Below are 19,457 nucleotides of genomic sequence, written 5' to 3' on the forward strand. Positions count from 1 at the left end.
ATAAAAAGAGTGAAGGCAAGCTAAAAACTAGAAGATATTTACATAACATGAAATCATCAAAGAATTAAAGTATAGAATACATAAAGAACTTCCACAAATAAATATGCAAACAACCCAAGGGGAAAATGGGCAAAAGACACTAAATGAACACCTCATAGGCAAGAAAACCCCAAAGCCAAGCATATGAAAAGCTGCTCAATATTCTTACTAATATTATTACTAATCAAGAAATTGCAGATTAAATCTACAATGAGACGCCATTTCACTATCACAAGATTGACAACAATTTTGTACTTTGTTAATATCAAATGTTGATGAGGATGTGGAACAGTTAAACACTGTTGATAGGAGTAGAAATTAGCATGACCGCATTGTAAAAACTCTGGCATGATCTAGTAATGTTGGAAATCTTCTTTCCCTATGAGATGACAAGTTCAGTCCTAAGTATGAGCACTGAAGTAGCTTCCCAGCCATTTGATTCTATGGCTCACACAGAAAATGATGATTGTATAGCATACAGGAGTAAGATGACAAAGTTGTTCAGGGCCAGAACCAAGCGGTCCAGGGGCTGCTGTCTGGCTGTCTCCGGAGATGAAGGCCTCAAAGTCCCAGGTCCAAAAGTTGGAAAGCTCTGCCCTGGAAGGCTCTTGTACGTGGGCACCAGGAAACATGCGCCAGAATGTTTATAGTAGCGCTATGAATAATATCTGCCCAAATGGAAACAACCCAAATTACCCATTGACAGTAGAATGGATACATAGGTTGAGATACAGTTGATTCTTGTTATTTGTAGATTCCATACTTGCAAATTCCCCTATTTGCTAAAATTCATTTTTAACCACAAATCAGTACCAGAGTGCTTTCCTCCTCATTCGAGAGAGCTGTGAAAAATTTGAGTTGGTGGAATATGTTCCCAACTGAGGTCAAACAAGGTGACGCTCTGCCTTCTGGTTTCAGTCTCATACTGCAAGCAAGTGTCCTTTTCATGATTTATTTGGTGCCACGTAGTTTGCATTTTTGTGCTTCTTTGTTGGTGATTTCATAATTAAAGATGGCCTCCAAGCTTAGTGCTGAAGTACTGTCTAGTGTTCTTGAGTGCAAAATGACTATGACGTGCACTCAAGAAAATATGTGTGTTACATAAACCTTGTTCAGGCATGATTTATAATGCTGTTGGCTGTGAGGTCAGTGTTAATGAATCAATAATATTTGTATTAAATAGAGTGCCTTTAAACAGAAACACACATGAAACATGATTACGCAGCGATCAGTCGATGAAAATGTTGTGACCAGCGGATGGTAGGAACTTGAAATTATATTTCCCTTAGGAGCAATGTTTCAGGATTGCCTAATTCAGTGTTCATGGCAACTTTATAGACTGCAAATAACTATCGTGATAATGAGAGTCTACTGTATATTCATTTGGTGGAACAGTGTACAGCAATGAAAATGAACAAGTGCCTGCCACATGCGACAACAGGGATGAATCTCAGTTACACAGTATCACACGGGAGAAGTCAGAAACAACACAAATGATTCCATTTACATAAAGACCAAAGGATGCAGCAAAACCACCGTTGTTAGGAATATGAACCTATGTAGAGAATAACTAAAGAAAAGGAAGGGAACGATGAAGACAAAGGATAGAGGTTACTTCTGAGGAGGGTGAAGGGAAAGGAATTGGAGCTTCCATGCAAGGAACTTCTAAGGTTATGGTGACGTTTGAAAAAACACTGCTATAAAAGTTTACTGAGGGAATGAATGACTCCCAAGTCTGTATCTCTCTCTAGCTTTGACCCCTCACTGGTGTTCCAGAGCCAAATTTCTAAGTGCATTCCACCTGCATGTCCTATAAGAAACACAACCTTAATGTATCCAAAATCCCATCATTTCCCTCCCAATCTTTCTTTACTTCCTGTGTCCTTATGCTCCCCACCACAAAGTCACTCAAAACGGAAATGTTAGTCACCTTTGACTTCTGCTTCCTTGTGGTGGCCATAGAAACATGCCCCTCCGATCCACTGCAGGGAACATAGTAGATTGGCAAGTGCCAGCTGCCACTTCTCGGGCACCACCATTGTTTGTGCCAAGATCCCACATCCTCTGGGTAGCTCCCAGCCAGTGACTGAGCATGGCAGGGGCATACTGCTTCAGGACAGGGACTCCTCTAAATGGCAGCTGTAGGGTGGGGACTCCACATGAGCCTGAACAAACTAAACTAAACGGAACTAAAGTTTACTGTTAGAATGAAACTGCATCTGAGATTCTTCTTATCTGACCCTCCTTTCCCCCACGTCTCTCTTACAGACGTCAGACCCGCATCGCACCCTGAAGAAGAAGACTCATTCCTGCTCCTTCTCCTTTATCCTTCACATGCCATTCTCCCATCATGTTCGTTCATGTCCAATCATGCCTTGGTGTCCGTATTTTTGGAGGACCCAAACTAACAAAAGTGGTACCAGGAGTGGTCTGAGAAGTTAGCTATAAGATGGGGTTTATGGACCAGCTCACTCACTGCCCAAATGACAAAGAGCGTACCATTTTGAGTGTTATGTGGGGCATGGATAATCTCTAGCACAAGGTTACCTCCTGATTCCTTAAGGTTTTATCCATACGTACCTTGAAAAATATCCCAGTGGAGGGTCTTACTTGTGGCCTGTGAGATGATTCAGGCCTTTGAATGGTAGGGAGGGCACTATGTCTATAGGGAGGGCAGGGGCGGCTGTTCATCACTGTTATACTGGCGCCCTGCAAAGACATAATGAGAAACTAAGGGACATTACCAAACAGTTAAGGGCCAAGTGTAAGATTCATGGGGTTTTCTTGGTGGCTTACAAAATGCCCTTGCCTCCTGCAGAGACAGCTGAGTAGCTCACAGATTATGCGATAACAGTAAGTGCAGAACTCCAGAGATGTATACATCCTTGACAAACACAGGCCTGTTATGGGAAGGTCAGGGCCCTTTTTGGAAAAACTTCAGACTCTGAAATGTAGGCCGGGTATATTGGCATGGATGTCTCCAAACGTTGGCTTATCAGATCCAAACGTCCTGAGGCCTCAAAGCTTGCAGGGTGGCCCTTCCTTCCCTAGCAAGAGCTAACACATGCCCTGTGCTGGTAGATGCTACAGAGTCTGCTCCCCCACAAAGTGACAGACGCCTCTCCCAGGGAAACCCTCATCTCTTCCCCATAAACTCACTGGGATATGCCGAGCCTGATAAGGGGAAAAAGAAATTATACACCAAGAAATAACAAGCCTGTACTGGCAGGAGCAGGGCAATATCCCTGGGATTGGATTTTGAGGGTGCTGGATCAAGTGGACAGGAATATAAGAGTGGATAAGCAAGTTTTACTGAGCGGAGGCGCTTTCTCATGCCATGGGATTTAACACACGGGCAAGGACTCCAGGAGGTGGAGGAAATTCACTGCCAGACTGGCCCTTTGAAACTCTGAGAAAGTGATGGCCCGTAAGGAGAGAAGTGGAAATGCCTGCCTTGGATTGGCAGATGGCAGAGGAAGGAACAAAAAGGTTGAGTGATGCAGACATGCTAGAACGCACAGAAAAGGTGAGGCCAGTCACATGGCCTCATGGTTATGTCCCACTGTAGGGCTGAGAGGACACATCACTCACCAAAGCCATCAGGAGTGTTCTGGTGAGAGGGGCCCCAGCATCACTAGAAGTTTGGTGGTTGCTCCCCTCTGGAGGCCAATGCCAATGATGGAAGGAAAGTGGTCCCGACCTGGGCTCATTACCACCCATGGGAGCCAACGAATTCTGACATAATAGAGGGCACAGGGCAGCTCTTAACCAAGAGATGCCAGCAGACCACATTTGCAGTAACGACCAGCAAGGTCAGAGCGGCAGTCAAGAGTGCCTGCTTGACCGGCAGAAAGCTGAGAAGATGGCTCAGACAGCATGGCTCCCTAGGGGCAACGACAGCCAGCAAAAGGCAAGAATGCAAGAGAAGGAGGGCCATCATCCCGCTAAAAAGCCACAGTCTCCTGCTCAGTTCCTGGTCCTCAGCCAATTCAGAGACTGGCCCCACTGAAGAGGTGGATGAGTCCTGAGGAGGAAGGATCCAGAAACAAGGCAGTGGGTTATGACCGTCCCTAAAGAGAATGACTGCCAGTTCTCAGGTGACTGTACCCGGAGGCTAGAAAAAGACCCAGACACTTCTACTACTACTGGACACAGGATCTGAGCTGACATTGATCCAGGAGGCCCAAAGTGTCATGATGGGGCCCCATTAGAATGGGGCTTATGAGGCCCTGACATTAAAAGGAGTTGGGAATAGAGACCGGTTCACAGTGAGCTGAATGGGTCCCTGGACCAAAATAGCGGTCATTTCTCCAGTCCCCAAGCTGATAATGATAAGTGATACACTTGGCAGTTGGAGCGATGACTTCCACATTGGGTCACTGCTCTGTGGGGTAAGAGCTATCCCGGTGGGGAAAGCCAAGAGGAACCTCTGACACTGGCTCCCACCCCAGGCCAAGAGAGTAAGTCAAAAGCAGTATTGGATCCTGGTGAGCATAGGGGGCTAAAGCAGAGATTAGTGACATCATTGGAGACGTATGGGATGCAGGGGAAGAGGGGGTAGGAGAGCCACAGGGACGAAGAGAGTGGAGAAGGTGAGAAGTTCTGGGAGTCTCTCTCTGGGGGAGGGAGGAAGGGAATGGAAATGGTGAGAGGGAAGACGGAGGCTTCCACTGAATCCACTGGTAATGTTTCCTAGGGTGCTGGTGGATGCAGGAGATTTTGCTATATCCTTCCTTATCCATTTTAACATATTTGAAATAGCACACCACGACTTAAAAAGTCACTGGGAGAAGTGGAAGAGGGCGGTATCCACAAACGGGCAGGCACCATCGGGGGCAGGCTCGAGTAGGAGGATTGCAGATTTACAGTGCACCCAATCTCCCCTGCTCTGAAACTTCTCCAGCACGGCCAGCTTCTCAGGTGCAGACCCAGAAAACTGGGCCTTTGAGTTCCACAGGCAACAGGGGTTCAGACACCCCAGGACTCTCCAGGAGGTCAGCCAGAGCAGGTTGCAGGAGAGAGAGGTGACTGAAGACAGAGGAGTATGAACGGGAAGGAGCAGAAGGAAGGTATGGGAGGAATGGAGCGGTGTCAGAGTAGGAGTGGGGTGGCAGACACGGGAAATTCTAACACCCATGGGCCGTATAGAAACCAAGGGAGGCACCACTCCCCAGACATCAGTACTGCTCAGCTCACGGAAGCTGAGAACTGACAGTTCCAAGAAAAATTGAGAGACACCTGGCTATCCACACCCACCGCCATCACAACTGGTAGGCCTTGGTTGTGCGTCCTTCAAAACTTTAAAACATACTTGTACATATACTTAAATGAATTCTCATATATTACATAGGATTGACTGGTGTGTGTGCGTGTGCCCACGCACGCAAGTGATTTAACTTACAAACGTGAATCCAAAGCCATCGTTCTGCAACTTGCAGTTGGAAGTCAGGCGGATGCTTTCGAAAGCTGTGAGAATGGCCTGATGCATTCCGTTGGACTGCCACGCTTTATGCTACTGGATGCTAAGCCACGTTGCATTCATCCATTTCCTTACTGACGGGAATTTGGAGTGTTCCCAGTTTTTCCCATCACCAACTCCCTTGTGCATGTGTTCTTGTACACTACAGGTACCAGCGTGTCTCCGGAAGAAGTACCAGGCAGCAGACTTGCAGGAGCATAGAGGAAATAGATTCTTTCTTCCTTCCTTTTAAAGATCTTGGGCTAAAAGCAAGGACTCTGGAGTCAGATTGATTGGTTTCAATTCTGCCGCTGATCCCCACGAGCCGAATGACCTTGGGCCAGTGGCCGAACCTCTCAGTGCCTGTTTCCTCACCGGGAAGAGGCCAGTAATAGTTGGTACTATAGTTAAAGGCGTGTCACGCGGAGGCATTATTATTTATGCCCAGCGCTTAGAAGAGTGCCAGGCACAGAGTCCGTGCCGGCACTAAGTTGCTTTCAATGGATTCTGCCAAATTACCTCCCAAATGCGTCTCTTGCACCACCGCCACAGGGGTTTGCTCCTAACCTCTCCCACCCTCGGAATGGTTAAGCTCTTTGAAGGTTGTCAACCTAGTGTGTGAAACCCGATTCGTGGTTTTAGTTCACATCTCCAGGATCAGCGGTGGGGAGCATCTTTTGGGGTGTAACTGGCCACTGCGATTTCCTCTTCTTTGAATTTGCCTCAGAGAGGGGGAAGGACTGATGGAGCGAGGCCAACCCCAAGTCTATCCGCCACACCCGCCTGCCAGTAACGTCTGCTGAGCCACATTTGATGGAGCAGTTGAGACAGAGACCTTACAGAACGAAAATACGATCCCTTTGCTCTCTGGCCGACCCCTGATCACTGACTGCGGGACTCCTGTGCCCATTCTCCTGTTGGGTCTTAAGGCTTGCGGTGGAAGGGAGGCTGGCAAATGCTTTCGGCGCGTGCTAGGCATCCAGCGCCTCCATCTTGACGTTTCATCCTCACCACCCCTGGAGCCCGGCGCCCTCACTCGCCGACGCCCTCGACCCCCTGTATACATGGGAAACGGAGGCTCAGAGCTGTGACTCTAACCAGAAAGGGGAGGCGGGACAGGAGGAGGCGGGCCCAGAGGCTTGACAGAGGGAGGCACTCCCACCACCTCCTTCACCAGCCAACTGCCCGGACCGCCCACGGGCTTGCGAGCAAACCAGAGGCCCTCGGCCCCATTGGTTAGGTCTCGACGGGGGCGGGCGAACAAGGAGCCCGCTGGTTGGCGGGGGCCGGACCAATGAGGAGGCTGCGGCGCGGGCGTGAGAGGCGCGCTGAAAGTGGCGCGTCCTTTCTTTTGAGGCGAGCTCGTGCGGCGCGTGAGGTGGCTGACGCTCCCTTCTGAGCGCCGGCCGCCTAGCCCGCCGTGACCGCGACCGCGACTCGGGCCATCGACTGTCGCCCCGGTTCTGGGGCCACCCGGGTCGCGACATGAGCTCCGCGGATGAGGTGTATGTGTTGAGAAGGCGTGTCCGCCCAAAAGTCAGGGAGCGGGCCGGCGTTCGCATAGCCGGCCCCGCAGTCCCGCCGGGGCCCGACCCAGGCCCCGAGCCTGGGGAGCCGCGGAGCGGCAAGGGCGGAGGCGGCTTCCCGGACCCCGAGGGCTTCCAGTCGAAGCGGGAGATGCTGGAAGGGCGAGGGCCGGTGCTGTGGGGCCGCGAAGGCCGACCTGGCTCCCCAGATGAGCACACGAGGGACCTCCTGGACCTGATCGAGGAGTCTGAGGCGGCCAAGGAGGCCAACCTGCAGCAGCTGACCGACCAGGATGTGCTGGGCGTCCGCAAATACCCAGACCCCGAGGGCTTCCAGTCTGAGCGGGAGATGCTGGAAGCGCGAGGGCCGGTGCTGTGGGGCCGCGAAGGCCGACCTGGCTCCCCAGATGAGCACACGAGGGACCTCCTGGACCTGATCGAGGAGTCTGAGGCGGCCAAGGAGGCCAACCTGCAGCAGCTGACCGACCAGGACGTGCTGGGCGTCCGCAGGTACCCGTCCCCGGAGAGGTCCACTGCCTTCAAAGAGGCCACTGGGTCGACACTGCGCCTCGAGGCGGGTCCCGGCGGTCGAGGAGCGCCCGGCCAGAGCTGTGGGGAGGCGTCGACGGCTCCAGCCGGCCCTCTCCACCTCGGTGGGCCTGAAGCGGGCCGGGCCTTGGGGAACCCTAAGAGAGGCAATAAGCGTAGGTTGAACGTGGCTGCGGATCGCCAGCGGCGCTCCGCGGAAGGCCTGGCCTGGCTGCTGTCCGACTCCGAGTCCTCAGATGAATTCAGTGAGACACAGCTGATGACGGTGAGCACTTACCGCAGAGGAGGAGGCCAGGCCAAGCCCAGCAGACCCGAGGATCCCGGGGACACTCCCAGACACTCGAAGTTCCAAGTCAGGGAGAAATACCGTCACGTGACAGGCTCTTCCCTGTCCTCGGCTCCGCGAGGACTCTCTTCGGTTGTGGAAAGGCAGGGCGTGGGAAAGCAGGGCATCTCTCCCCCTAAGAAAATGCAGAGCGTGCTGTGGGGCAAGGGGGGCAGCAAGCCCAGCTACCCGGGAGCTGCTGCTGCTGCTGCTGCTGCTGCTGCTGCTTCTGTTTCTGCTGCTGCTCCAGGTGGCCTACCGCAGGTCACTCCTAGGAAGAACGGAGCCCAGGAGAAGAAATCCGTCGGGGAAGCATCCAAACTTGCCCTGGGGGGAACCTTCCATTCCCGGGGGCAGCGAATCTCGGCAACTCCCGTGGAACCGGCCACCTTCCCCCCAATCTCTGGTATTCCGCTGCCTGGGAGACCCAAGAGTTATACCTTGGTCCTTTCGGGAACCAAACAGTCCAAGCACAGTGGTGCTGGGAAGAAATCCGTGGTCAGCTGGGCAAGGGAGTCTGAGGCGGTGGCGGGAGAAGATAAGGACCCAAATAGAGACGCAGCCCCAAAGGGCCAAGTGAGTAGGCCATGCTCCTCCTCTCTCCCCACTCTTCCCCCCCCCCACAGCACCCAGGGACACGTCTTCATCCATGCTGCCTCTGTCCACCCCTCAGAGGTCAGCATTGGGTGCCCCTCGGTCACTGGGTCATTACGATGCCAGATCGGGCTCCTTTTCCTAGGGACAAACATTAAGGTAGCACTTCGGGTGTCCTGGGCCCGGTTCTCCACCCTTGGCCTCTTTCCAGCCTCCTCTGAGAGACTTGGGCTGGGATGGAAGGGAGGGCTGGTAGCTGAATTGGGTCGGGGGATCCCTTAAAAGCTTCCCCGGAAAGCCTCAGTATTTAGACTCACCAGCTTCCTGAATCCTCCTTCCTAGCTGTTCCCCAGACCTTCCTTGCAGGGGGCCTGGGCTTTCTCAGTGTCCCACTGTTGTGCCTAGATCAGCTCTGCCTGCTGGCCTGGGGCTGACTGAGGGAGAAAGTGCTAATGAGATCAGCCTTTCAATTCCCTTCCCAATTCCCTGCCTCAACCTGGCCCGAATCACACAACTCTCTCTCTCTCTCTCTCTCTCTCTCTCTCTCTCTCTCTCTCTCTCTCTCTCTCTCACACACACACACACACACACACACAGACACAGACACACACACACACACACACACTTCCTTAGTCCAAATCGGTGAGAAATTTTTGTTTCAGCTGCTCACTCACAGGCCAGGGACATCTTGTCTGCGCATGCATCGTAGAAAAGCCAGCAGTGGCGACGTCAACACCAGAGGGCCCCAAGATCCAGGAAACTCAGAACCCTTGGCCCTGAACCAGGGAGAAGTCATGCCCAGGGGGCCTGCCCCCTCAGGTGAGTGTCGTGGGTTTGATATGAGGGGAGGGAAGAGGGGTTGAGGACAGAAACCTCTGCCTCTGTCTCTGCCGGGGGCACAGCCTTGCTCCCAGGCAGCTTCTCCCACAGGAGATGGGGTGCTGGCAGGGCTGGCCTTGAGCCACATCATCCTCTGTGTGGGGTTTGTGCGGCCGGGGTGATCGGTGGCAGTGCCCCAAACAGCTACTCCGGGTGTAGACTTGCAGGGGAACAGCCTTTTCTGTTAAGTCCTGTTCGGCCACATTGCTCTCCCACGTGCTGGCTGTGGCTGCAGCTCTGGGAGGGTCGAATCCAGAGCCACATTGTTTGGGGACCACAATGGCGAAATGGCTGCCCCCGGGGAACAGGGGAGGCAGGCCCAGAGACAAGGTTCCGGCTGCTGGGCAGAGCAGGGGCGGCTGGTTGCCAGCAGAGGATGGTGCTGCCTCACCTCACTTTAGAGCCCGCTTGGCCCTTTCCACCTCACTGGGAGCCTGGGAAGCTGGATTGTGTGTCCTTTCCCTCTCAGGTGACCGGGAGCCACTTGACCATCCCCCAAGACCGGAGACGCAGCAGCAGTCACTGGGAACGCCCTGCTGTCCTTGGGTAATGCTTCCTCTGCATCCTGGAAATGCAGGCCCAAACTCGAGGGTGGCATCTGGGTCCAAGTTCAGCTGACATGTGTGGGCTCCCCCTCCCCTGCCCCCATCACGTACCCCACGGAGGGAGCCCACCTCCTTTCCACTGAGGAGCCCTTGCCAGTCTAACCACCCGGCTTTGGGGTGGAGGGCCCGGGGGAGAGGAGAAGGTGGAGGGGAGAGGAGAAGGTGGAGGAGAGAGGAGGCCAGAGTATACTAATCATTTCTCTTCCTCCTCTGTCTGCTGGCCTAGTGTCTCGAGCTAAAGAGAGAAGTAGACGAACTTAAGGAGCAACTTGGTATGAGGAACCAGGGCCGGAGAGCGGTGTCTTAGTGAAGAACCCGGGTGGGCACCTGGGGTGGGGGTGGGCTGCAGGTGCGGTGGGCCTGGCAGGGACGATCATCCCTGTGGGGAGGAGAACCTCTCAGGCCTGGCCCTGGAGCTGGCTGTGCATGTATAACTGGGCGTGTGTACAAATAGCAAAGTACTGTCTGGACTGCATGCACACTTTGACAACCAGACCAGTCCTAGGGAATGTCCTTCTGATAGGACTTTTAGAGATGCCTCGTTGATTTTTCCCTTGAACTGCTGCTTGGTGTGGCTTCTAAGGTTCTTGTTGGATTGTTTGTTTGTGTGTGTGACAAGTTCTGAGTGGTTGTGGCACGGCCCACAGCATGAGAGCTGCTGGCACATTTTGTTTCCCTTTAGGAACCGGTTCCACATTCAATTTGGGTGGTGGGGAGTGATCAGGCCCAGAGCTCTGCATCGGGTCTGGAGGGGTTTCAGGTTTCAGGGCTAGGCGGTTCCTCACGGGGATAGGGGGTCGGGCTTCTGTATCCCTCTGTCTGGAGCACCTGCTAATGCCTGTCCCTGTTGCAGCCGCCATGCAGTACCTGGCTGACAAGTTGCAGACCCTTTGAAGTGAGTGTTACACACACCGTACCCCTTCCCACAGTCCTGGCTGTTGAGCAGGGCTGGGGGCTGGCCCTGGCTTCAGGCTCTTCCCTGACTCTGCTGTTTCACAGGTTGAGCCCAGCGTCTTCCTGCAAGAGGAGCAGCTGTTTGGGGCCCTGGAGCTGTGGCCAAGCTCGTTCCCTCCTGTTCTGCCTCAGCTAGGGCTTCCTCTCCCCCTTGTTTTGCCCCCGCCCCGCCCCAGTTTCACAGCAGTTTCCTATTAAAGTACCTCTCATATTCTGTGTTCTGCCTTCTCTCTGGAGGGGTAGGGGTCGGGGTCGGGGTAGGGGGCCGGGGCGGGGCGCTGCTCCACGTCAGAGCCTTTTCCAGAATGGTATCTGTGGCATCCTGTGGTGGGGACTCTGGGCCAGCCTCTGCTACCATCCCTGCAGTCAAGCCAGCGGAGTGTCCCAGGTCTGGGTCCTGTGTGTGCTCTGCCTGGCCACACTGGCACGTCCTCCCTTTCCCCCGAAGGCCCTCTTCTAGCTCTCTCCAAAACCCCCTCCTCCTCTGGGGTCTGGCGGTTCCCATTCATCTCTGCCATTCACCCTTCCCATCAGCAGGAACTCATGACCCCCTTCCAGAGCTCCAATCTGGAAGCATTCACATCCTCCCTGCCCTAGCCAGCTGACCACCCTCCTCCAGCCGGGTCGTCTGTACACCCTTGAGTGGAATTTGGCCCGTCAGGTTCTATGGCGAGTGTGGTTAGTAGGTCTGTGTTGTTGCATGGTCCCCGTCAAATACTCTTCCACCAGCCCCATGACACAGATTTTCCTGGAAATGATATTTCCGTGTCCCAGCTCAATCTCCCAGACTGCCTCCTTAGGGCACACAAGATTGAGTCTGAACTCCATGTTCGATTTCCCCCTCACTCGAGGTTGGGGAGCACTTCCTTCCCTCAGCCAGGACCCAGGGCTGTACCAGCCCGAGACTCAGAGGGACAGATTTGTGTTTGGGTGAGGCAAGGGTGGTTCTGCCTGACACCCTTCCTGAAAGACCGGTGTTTTACTACACAAAAGGGGGTATGATGGTAGATTGGCCATTCAAGGTTGGTGACGGTGTGTGCCTGTGTGTGAATAAGTGTAATCAGGGGTAATCTCCCTTGAGGGAGAAAGATGTGATTCAGGGAGTAAAGGGAGTAGAGGCTGGTCCAGGTTCTGTAAGGCATTGAATGAGCAAAAGCAAGGGTCGGATCTGTTTTGTTCAAGGGTTGTCGTTAAATTCCCAAAACATAGGAGGGGGATGATGCAGAAGTCACCAACCCCCACGACAGGGTGTCGGGATGCTCGAAATGTTGGATTCGCTGGAGGTGGCTCTCGATCCTACTCTGTGATCCTATGATGTCTGACAACTACTGTGGGTGTGGATGGAATGAGATTGGGAAGGGTGGCTCCTCAGAGTAGCTCATCTTAGAATCAGGGGACCCATATATGAGGCCACCCAACATGAGCTACCCGGGACAGGGGCAGGATGGGCGCAGTGAGGATGGGAAGTAAGGAGTGACTGCACCTGGACAATGGGGAGCACTTGGGTCCACCCTTCCCCCATATTCTCACCCTGACTCCCTTCCAGAGTCCATGGCATGAGCTCAGGTGGGCAGACCACAGGTGGGATGGGACAGTCACAGACCTCAGGGTCAGAAAAGAACGTTCGTGGGACTTAATCCTTCCCCTCAAATCCCTCCCTGGAGAAGGTGGGCTTGATTGCTGCCCAGGCCTCTGGCTGGATTCCTAGAATGTACCCAGTGCCCCACCCAGCCTGTACCAGGCTTATGTTCTAGCCCCTCTTGCTCCGGCACTGCTCCCCACTGAGCTGAGGCCATTACCAATGAGTGTGTGTGCACTTCGAGGAAACAGTGTTAGCTTAGACCTTGGACCTGCCTCTGACCAGTAGAGACAGTCATTCCAGGTCATGTGTCCCTGCAGACACCCTGGAGAGAGTGAAGCTAACTACAGGCTGGAGACAGCCATCACAGGAACTCGCTTCCCAGTGCACACTATGTAGTGTATGGGACCAGCTCAGTTGTATGGCAACAACCCCTCCGGCCTGAACCCCTCTGTGTCAGAGCCCATTCCCTCCAGCCTCTAACCACTGTGTGCACACTGAGGAAAAAGTGAAACCGGCAGAGAAATACTGCCCCAATCCCTCAGGACCCAGCTATATCCTAGACCAATGGGGAGAGTGCCATCACAACCGGGAGAATCCCAACTTCCTCAGGGCTCTTACTCTAGCCCCTGAGGACCCAAACCCACGCCTGAAAGGGCAGTGAGGGCCATGGAGCATAGAAGAAGCACCAGCTCACACCTTGTTCTGGCTCTAGCCCCTTCAACTCCGGACCTGTTTCCCACCTGGGCAGTGACTGCCACCACACCCTAGGGGAAGATGCAGCCCATGTTCACTTCATATCTAGCTCTCCCTCCGGACTCACTGGGCACATGCAGACTGAACAGGGATAGTCCCACCCAAGAACACACCCTCAAGACTGGGATACATAACTGTCTCACCTAATTTCATAGACACAGAGAAAGCTTTTAAAAAATGAGTAGACAGGGAACATGTTTCAAATTAAGGACAAGAAAAAATGCTGAAGAAAACACAAAGGAACCTGATAAATAATTTAATTGATGAAAAGTTCAAAGCAGTAGTAATATGAATGCTAACTGAACTGGGGAAAAGAATACACGAACACAGTGAGAATTGTTAACAAAGAACTAGAAAATATAAAAAGGACCAGTTAGAGCCTAATATAATAACTGAAATTACAAATACACTAGAGGGAATTAACAGCAGATTAGGTGACAGAGAAGAACACATAAGCAGTCTGGAAAGTAGAATAATGGAAATCACTCAGTCATAAGTGCAAAAAAATTGTTTTTACATGAGAATAGTTTAAGGGACCTGTGGGACAACATCAAGCATACTCACATTTGCATTATAGGGGTCCCAGAGGAGAAGAGAGAGAGAAAGGGATTGAAAATGTATTTGATGAAATTATGGCTGAAAACTTCCCTAATCTGAAGAAAGAAACACAGAGGAAGCACAGTGAGTCCCACATAACATGAACCCATACACACCCACATCAAGACATATAATTAAAAGGGCAAAAGTTAAAGAGAGAATTCTGAAGGTAGCAAGAGAAAAACAAGAGTCACATACAAGGGAAGTCCCTTAAGCCTATCAGGTAATTTTTCTACATAAACTTTGCAGGTCAGAAGACAGTGGCATGATAATATTTAAAGTGATGAGAGGGAAAACCCTACAACTTAGGATACTTTACCCAGCAAGGTTATCATTCAGAATTGAAGGAGAGATAAAGGCTTCTCAGAAAAGCAAACATTAAAAGAGTTCATCAATACTAAACCAACCTTACAAGAAGGCTTAAAAAGTCTTCTTGAAGTAAAAAAAAAAAAAAAATGGCTACAACAGGAAATAAGAAATTAAAGGATGGGGAAAATATACTGGTGAAGCAATTATATCATAAAGGCTGGGTATTTACCAGTTAAATAAGCTAGTACAAAGGTTAAAAGACAAAAATTGTAAAATCAACTATAACTACAATAAATAGTTAAATGATAGACATGAAGATGTGAAATATGACATCAAAAACACAAAATGTTGGGAGGTGAGTAAAAAATGTAGAGCTTTCAGAATGTGTTTGAACTTAAATGACTATCGGTTTAAATCAAATAGATATAGGTCAACATAAGTGAACTCCATGGTAACCACAAATCAAAGACCTACTATAGATATACCAAAACTAGAGAGAAAGTAACACAAACCTAACACTGAAGAAAATCATCAAATCACAAGAGAGACACTGAAAGAAGAAAGTAATGGAGAAGAACTACAAAAACAACCAGAAAACAAATAACAAAATAGCAATAAGTACATACCTACAAAAAAACCACTTTAAATGTCAATGGAGGAGATTGGTTCAAGATGGTGGAGTAGAAGGACGTGTGCTCCTCCCTCCTGTGAGAACACCAGAATCACAACTAACTGCTGAACAATCATCGACAAAAAGACACTGGAACTCACCAAAAAAGATATCCCACATCCAAAGACAAAGGAGAAGCCGCAATGAGACAGTAAGAGGGGCGCAATCACGATAAAGTCAAATCACATAACTGCTGGGTGGGCAACTCACAAACTGGAGAACAACTATACCACAGAAGTCTGCCCACTGCAGGGCTTCCCTGGTGGCACAGTGGTTAAGAATCTGCCTGCCAATGCAGGGGACATGGGTTCGAGCACTGGTCCGGGAAGATCCCACATGCTGTGGAGCAGCTGAGCCTGTGTGCCACAACTACTGAGCCTGCACTCTAGGGCCTGCAAGCCACAACTACTGAAGCCCGTGCACCTAGAGCCCCTGCTCTGCAACAAGAGAAACTACCACACTGAGAAACCCACGCATGGCAATGAAGAGTAGCCCCTGCTCGCTGCAACTAGAGAAAGCCCACATGCAGCAACAAAGACAAAACACAGCCAAAAATAAATTAATTAATTAAATTATTTTTTAAAAAAAGAAGTCTGTCCACTGCAGTGAAGGTTCTGAGCCCCACATCAGGCTTCCCAACGTGGGGGTCCAGCAACGGGAGGAGGAATCCCCAGAGAACCAGACTTTGAAGGCCAGCGGGAGTTGATTGCAGTACTTCAACAGGACTGGGGGAAACAGAGACTCCATGCTTGGAGGGCACACACAAAGTAGTCTGTGCATCAGGACCCAGGGGGAAGGAGCAGTGACCCCATAGGAGACTGAACCAGTCCTACCTGCTAGTGTCCAAGGGACGCCTGCAGAGGTGGGGATGGCTGTGTCTCAATGCGGGGATAAGGACACTAGCAGCAGAAGTTCTGGGAAGTACTCATTGGCATAAGCCCTCCCAGAGTCCACCATTAGCCCCACCAAAGAGCCTGTAGGCTCCAGTGCTGGGTTGCCTGAGCCAAACAACCAACAAGGAGGGAACACGGCCCCACCCATCAGCAGACAACTGGATTAAAATTTTACTGAGCTCTACCCACCAGAGCAACACGCAGCTCTACCCACCACCACTCCCTCCCATCAGGAAGCTTGCACAAGCCTCTTAGATAGCCTCATCCACCAGAGGGCAGACAGCAGAAGCAAGAAAAACAACCGTGCAGCCCATGGAATAAAAACCACAATCACAGAAAGACAGACAAAATGAAAAGGCAGAGGACTATGTCCCAGATGAAGGAACAAAATAAAACGCCAGAAAAACAACTAAATGAAGTGGAGATAGGCAACCTTCCAGAAAAAGAATTCAAAAAAATGATAGTGAAGATGATCCAGGACCTTGGAAAAAGAGTGGAGTCAAGGATCGAGAAAATGCAAGAAATGTTTAACAAAGACCTACAAGAATTAAAGAAGAAACAAACAGAGATGAACAATACAATAACTGAAATGAGAACTACACTAGAAGGAATCAATAGCAGAATAACTGAGGCAGAAGGCCGAGTACGTGACCTGGAAGACAGAACAGTGGAAATCACTGCCGTGGAACAGAATAAAGAAAAAAGAATGAAAAGAAATGAAGACAGCTTAAGAGACCTCGGGGACAATGTTAAACGCACAAGCATTTGCATTATAAGGGTCCCAGAAGGAAAAGAGAGAGAGAAAGGACCCAAGAGAATATTTGAAGAGATTATAGTCAAAAACTTCCCAAACATGGGAAAGGAAATAGCCACCCAAGTCCAGAAAGCACACAGAGTCCCAGGCAGGATAAACCCAAGGAGAAACACACCGAGACACATAGTAATCAAATTGACAAAAATTAAAGACAGAAAAATTATTAAAAGCAGCAAGGGAAAAACGACAAATAACATACAAGGGAACTCCCATAAGGTTTACAGCTGATTTCTCAGCAGAAAATCTGCAAGCCAGAAGAGAATGGTACGATATATTTAAAGTGATGAAAAGGAAGAACCTACAGCAAAGAACACTCTACCCAGCAAGGATCTCATTCAGATTTGATGGAGAAATCAAAAGCTTTACAAACAAGCAAAAGCTAAGAGAGTTCAGCATCACCAAACCAGTTCTATGACAAATGCTAAAGGAAATTCTCTAGCGGGAAACACAAGAAAAAACAAGACACACAAAAACTAACACAGAACAATTAAGAAAATGGTAATACGAACATACATATTGATAATTACCTTAAATGTGAATGGATTAAATGCTGCAAACAAAAGACACAGGCTCGCTGAATGGATATAAAAACAAGACCCATCTATAGGCTGTCTACAAGAGACCCACTTCAGACACAGGGACACATACAGACTGAAAGTGACGGGATGGAAAAGAAGATTCCATGCAAATGAAAATCAAAAGAAAGGTGGAGTAGCAATACTCATATTAGATAAGATAGACTTTAAAATAAAGAATTTTAAAAGAGAAGAGGAAGGGCACTGTATAATGATCAAGAGATCAATCCAAGAAGAAGATATAGCAATTATAAACATGGGGAAGGTGCATACGCTAACCTGATAGTCAAGTCGTGGAATTGTCTCAGTCCACCTCTCTGTTCAACCAGCCGTTATGTCCTCTCCATGACCTCCTCCAGCTGGATTTTAGCTTGGACAAACCACTCTCCCTGCCCCACTGTTGGCCCACCACAGGAAAGAGTAATTATCATGTGGCTGACAGGATCTTGGTGCTCCGGTCTGGTATCAGCCTGTGCCTCTGAGGTGGGAGAGCCGAGTTCAGGATATTGGTCCACCAGAGACCTCCCAGCTCCATGTAATATCAAATGGGGACCCTCTCCCAGAGATATCCATCTCAATGCTAAGACCCAGCTCCACTCAACAACGAGCAAGCTACAGTGCTGGACACTCTATGCCAAACAACTAGTAAGACAGGAACACAAGCCCACCCATCAGCAGAACAGCTACCTAAAATCATAATAAGGTCACAGACACCCCCAAAACATACCACTGGACGAGGTCCTGCCCACCAGAAAGACAAGATCCAGCCTCATACACCAGAACATAGGCAATAGTCCCTGCCACCAGGAAGCCTACACAACCCACTGAACCAAACTTAGCCACTGGGAGCAGACACCAAAAACAGTGGGAACTACGATCCTTTAGCCTGAGAAAAGGAGACCCCAAACACAGTAAGATAAGCAAAATGAGAAGACAGAGAAACAGACAACAGATGAAGGTGAAAGGAAAAACACAACAGACCAAACAAATGAAGAGTAAATAGGCAGTGTACCTGAAAAAGAATTCAGAGTAATGATAGTAAAGATGATCGAAAATCTTGGAAATAGAATGGAGAAAACGCAGAAAAGTTTAACAAGGACCTAGAAGAACTGAAGAGCAAACAAATGATGAACAACACAATAAATGAAATGAAAAATTCTCTAGAAGTAATTAATAGCAGAATAACTGAGGCAGAAGAACAGATAAGTGATCTGGAAGATAATATAGTGGAAATAAGTACTGCAGAGCAGAATAAAGAAAAAAGAATGAAAAGAACTGAGGACAGTCCTAGAGACCTCTGGGACAACATTAAACGCATCAACATTTGAACTACAGGGGTCCCAGAAGAACAAGAGATAAAGAAAGGGACTGAGAAAATATTTGAAGAGATTATAGTTGAAAATTTCCCTAATATGGAAAAGGAAATAGTCAATCAAGTCCAGGAAACGCAGGGAGTCCCATATAGGATAAATCCAAGGAGAAACACACCAAGACACATATTAATCAAACTATCAAAAATTGAAAACCAAGATAAAATATTAAAAGCAGCAAGGGAAAAACAACAAATAACATACAAGCAAATCCCCATAAGGTTAACAGCTGATCTTTCACCAAAAACTCTGCAGGCCTGAAGGGAGTGGCAAGACATATTTAAAGTGACAAAAGGGAGAAAACTACAACCAAGATTGCTCTACCCAGGAAGGATCTCATTCAGATTCAACAGAGAAATTAAAACATCTACAGATGAGGAAAACTTAAGAGAACTCAGCACAAACAAACCGGCTTTACAAGAAATGTTAAAGGAACTTCTCTAGACAGGAAACACAAGAGAAGGTAAAGACCTACAATAACAAACCCAAAACAATATTTAAAAAATGATAATAGGAACATACATATTGATAATTACCTAAAATGTAAATGGATTAAATGCTCCAACCATAAGACATAGACCTGCTGAATGGATACAAAAACAAGATGCGTATATATACTGTCTACAAGAGACCACTTCAGAACTACAAACACATACAGACTGAAAGTGAGGGGATGGAAAAAGATATTCGATGCAAATGGAAATCAAAAGAAAGCTGCAGTAGAAATTCTCATATCAGACAAAATAGCCTTTAAAATAAAGACTATTACAAGAGACAAAGAAGGGCACTGCATAATGATCAAGGGATCAACACAGGAAGAAGATATAACAATTGTAAATATTTATGCACCCAACATGGGAGCACCTCAATACATAAGGCAAATACTAACAGCCATAAAAGGGAAAATCAACAGTAACACAATCATAGTAGGGGACTTTAACACCCCACATTCACCAATGGACAGA

General features: G+C 49.4%; 1 protein-coding gene across 1 annotated transcript; it reads left to right on the forward strand.

The window, feature by feature from the left end:
• Positions 1-9,114: 9,114 nt before the first annotated feature.
• Positions 9,115-11,097, forward strand: LOC309977836 (uncharacterized protein CXorf49 homolog). Its single transcript, XM_082864171.1, has 5 exons — positions 9,115-9,310; positions 9,840-9,916; positions 10,202-10,247; positions 10,829-10,870; positions 10,975-11,097. Exons 1-4 carry the CDS (start codon positions 9,190-9,192, stop codon positions 10,867-10,869), a joined length of 285 nt encoding a protein of 94 aa, XP_082720297.1. The 5' UTR covers positions 9,115-9,189; the 3' UTR covers position 10,870; positions 10,975-11,097.
• The last annotated feature ends 8,360 nt before the right edge of the window (positions 11,098-19,457 follow it).

The sequence above is a fragment of the Leucopleurus acutus genome (genome assembly GCF_964270905.1).
Source record: "Leucopleurus acutus genome assembly, chromosome: X".
Lineage (NCBI taxonomy): Eukaryota > Metazoa > Chordata > Mammalia > Artiodactyla > Delphinidae > Leucopleurus > Leucopleurus acutus.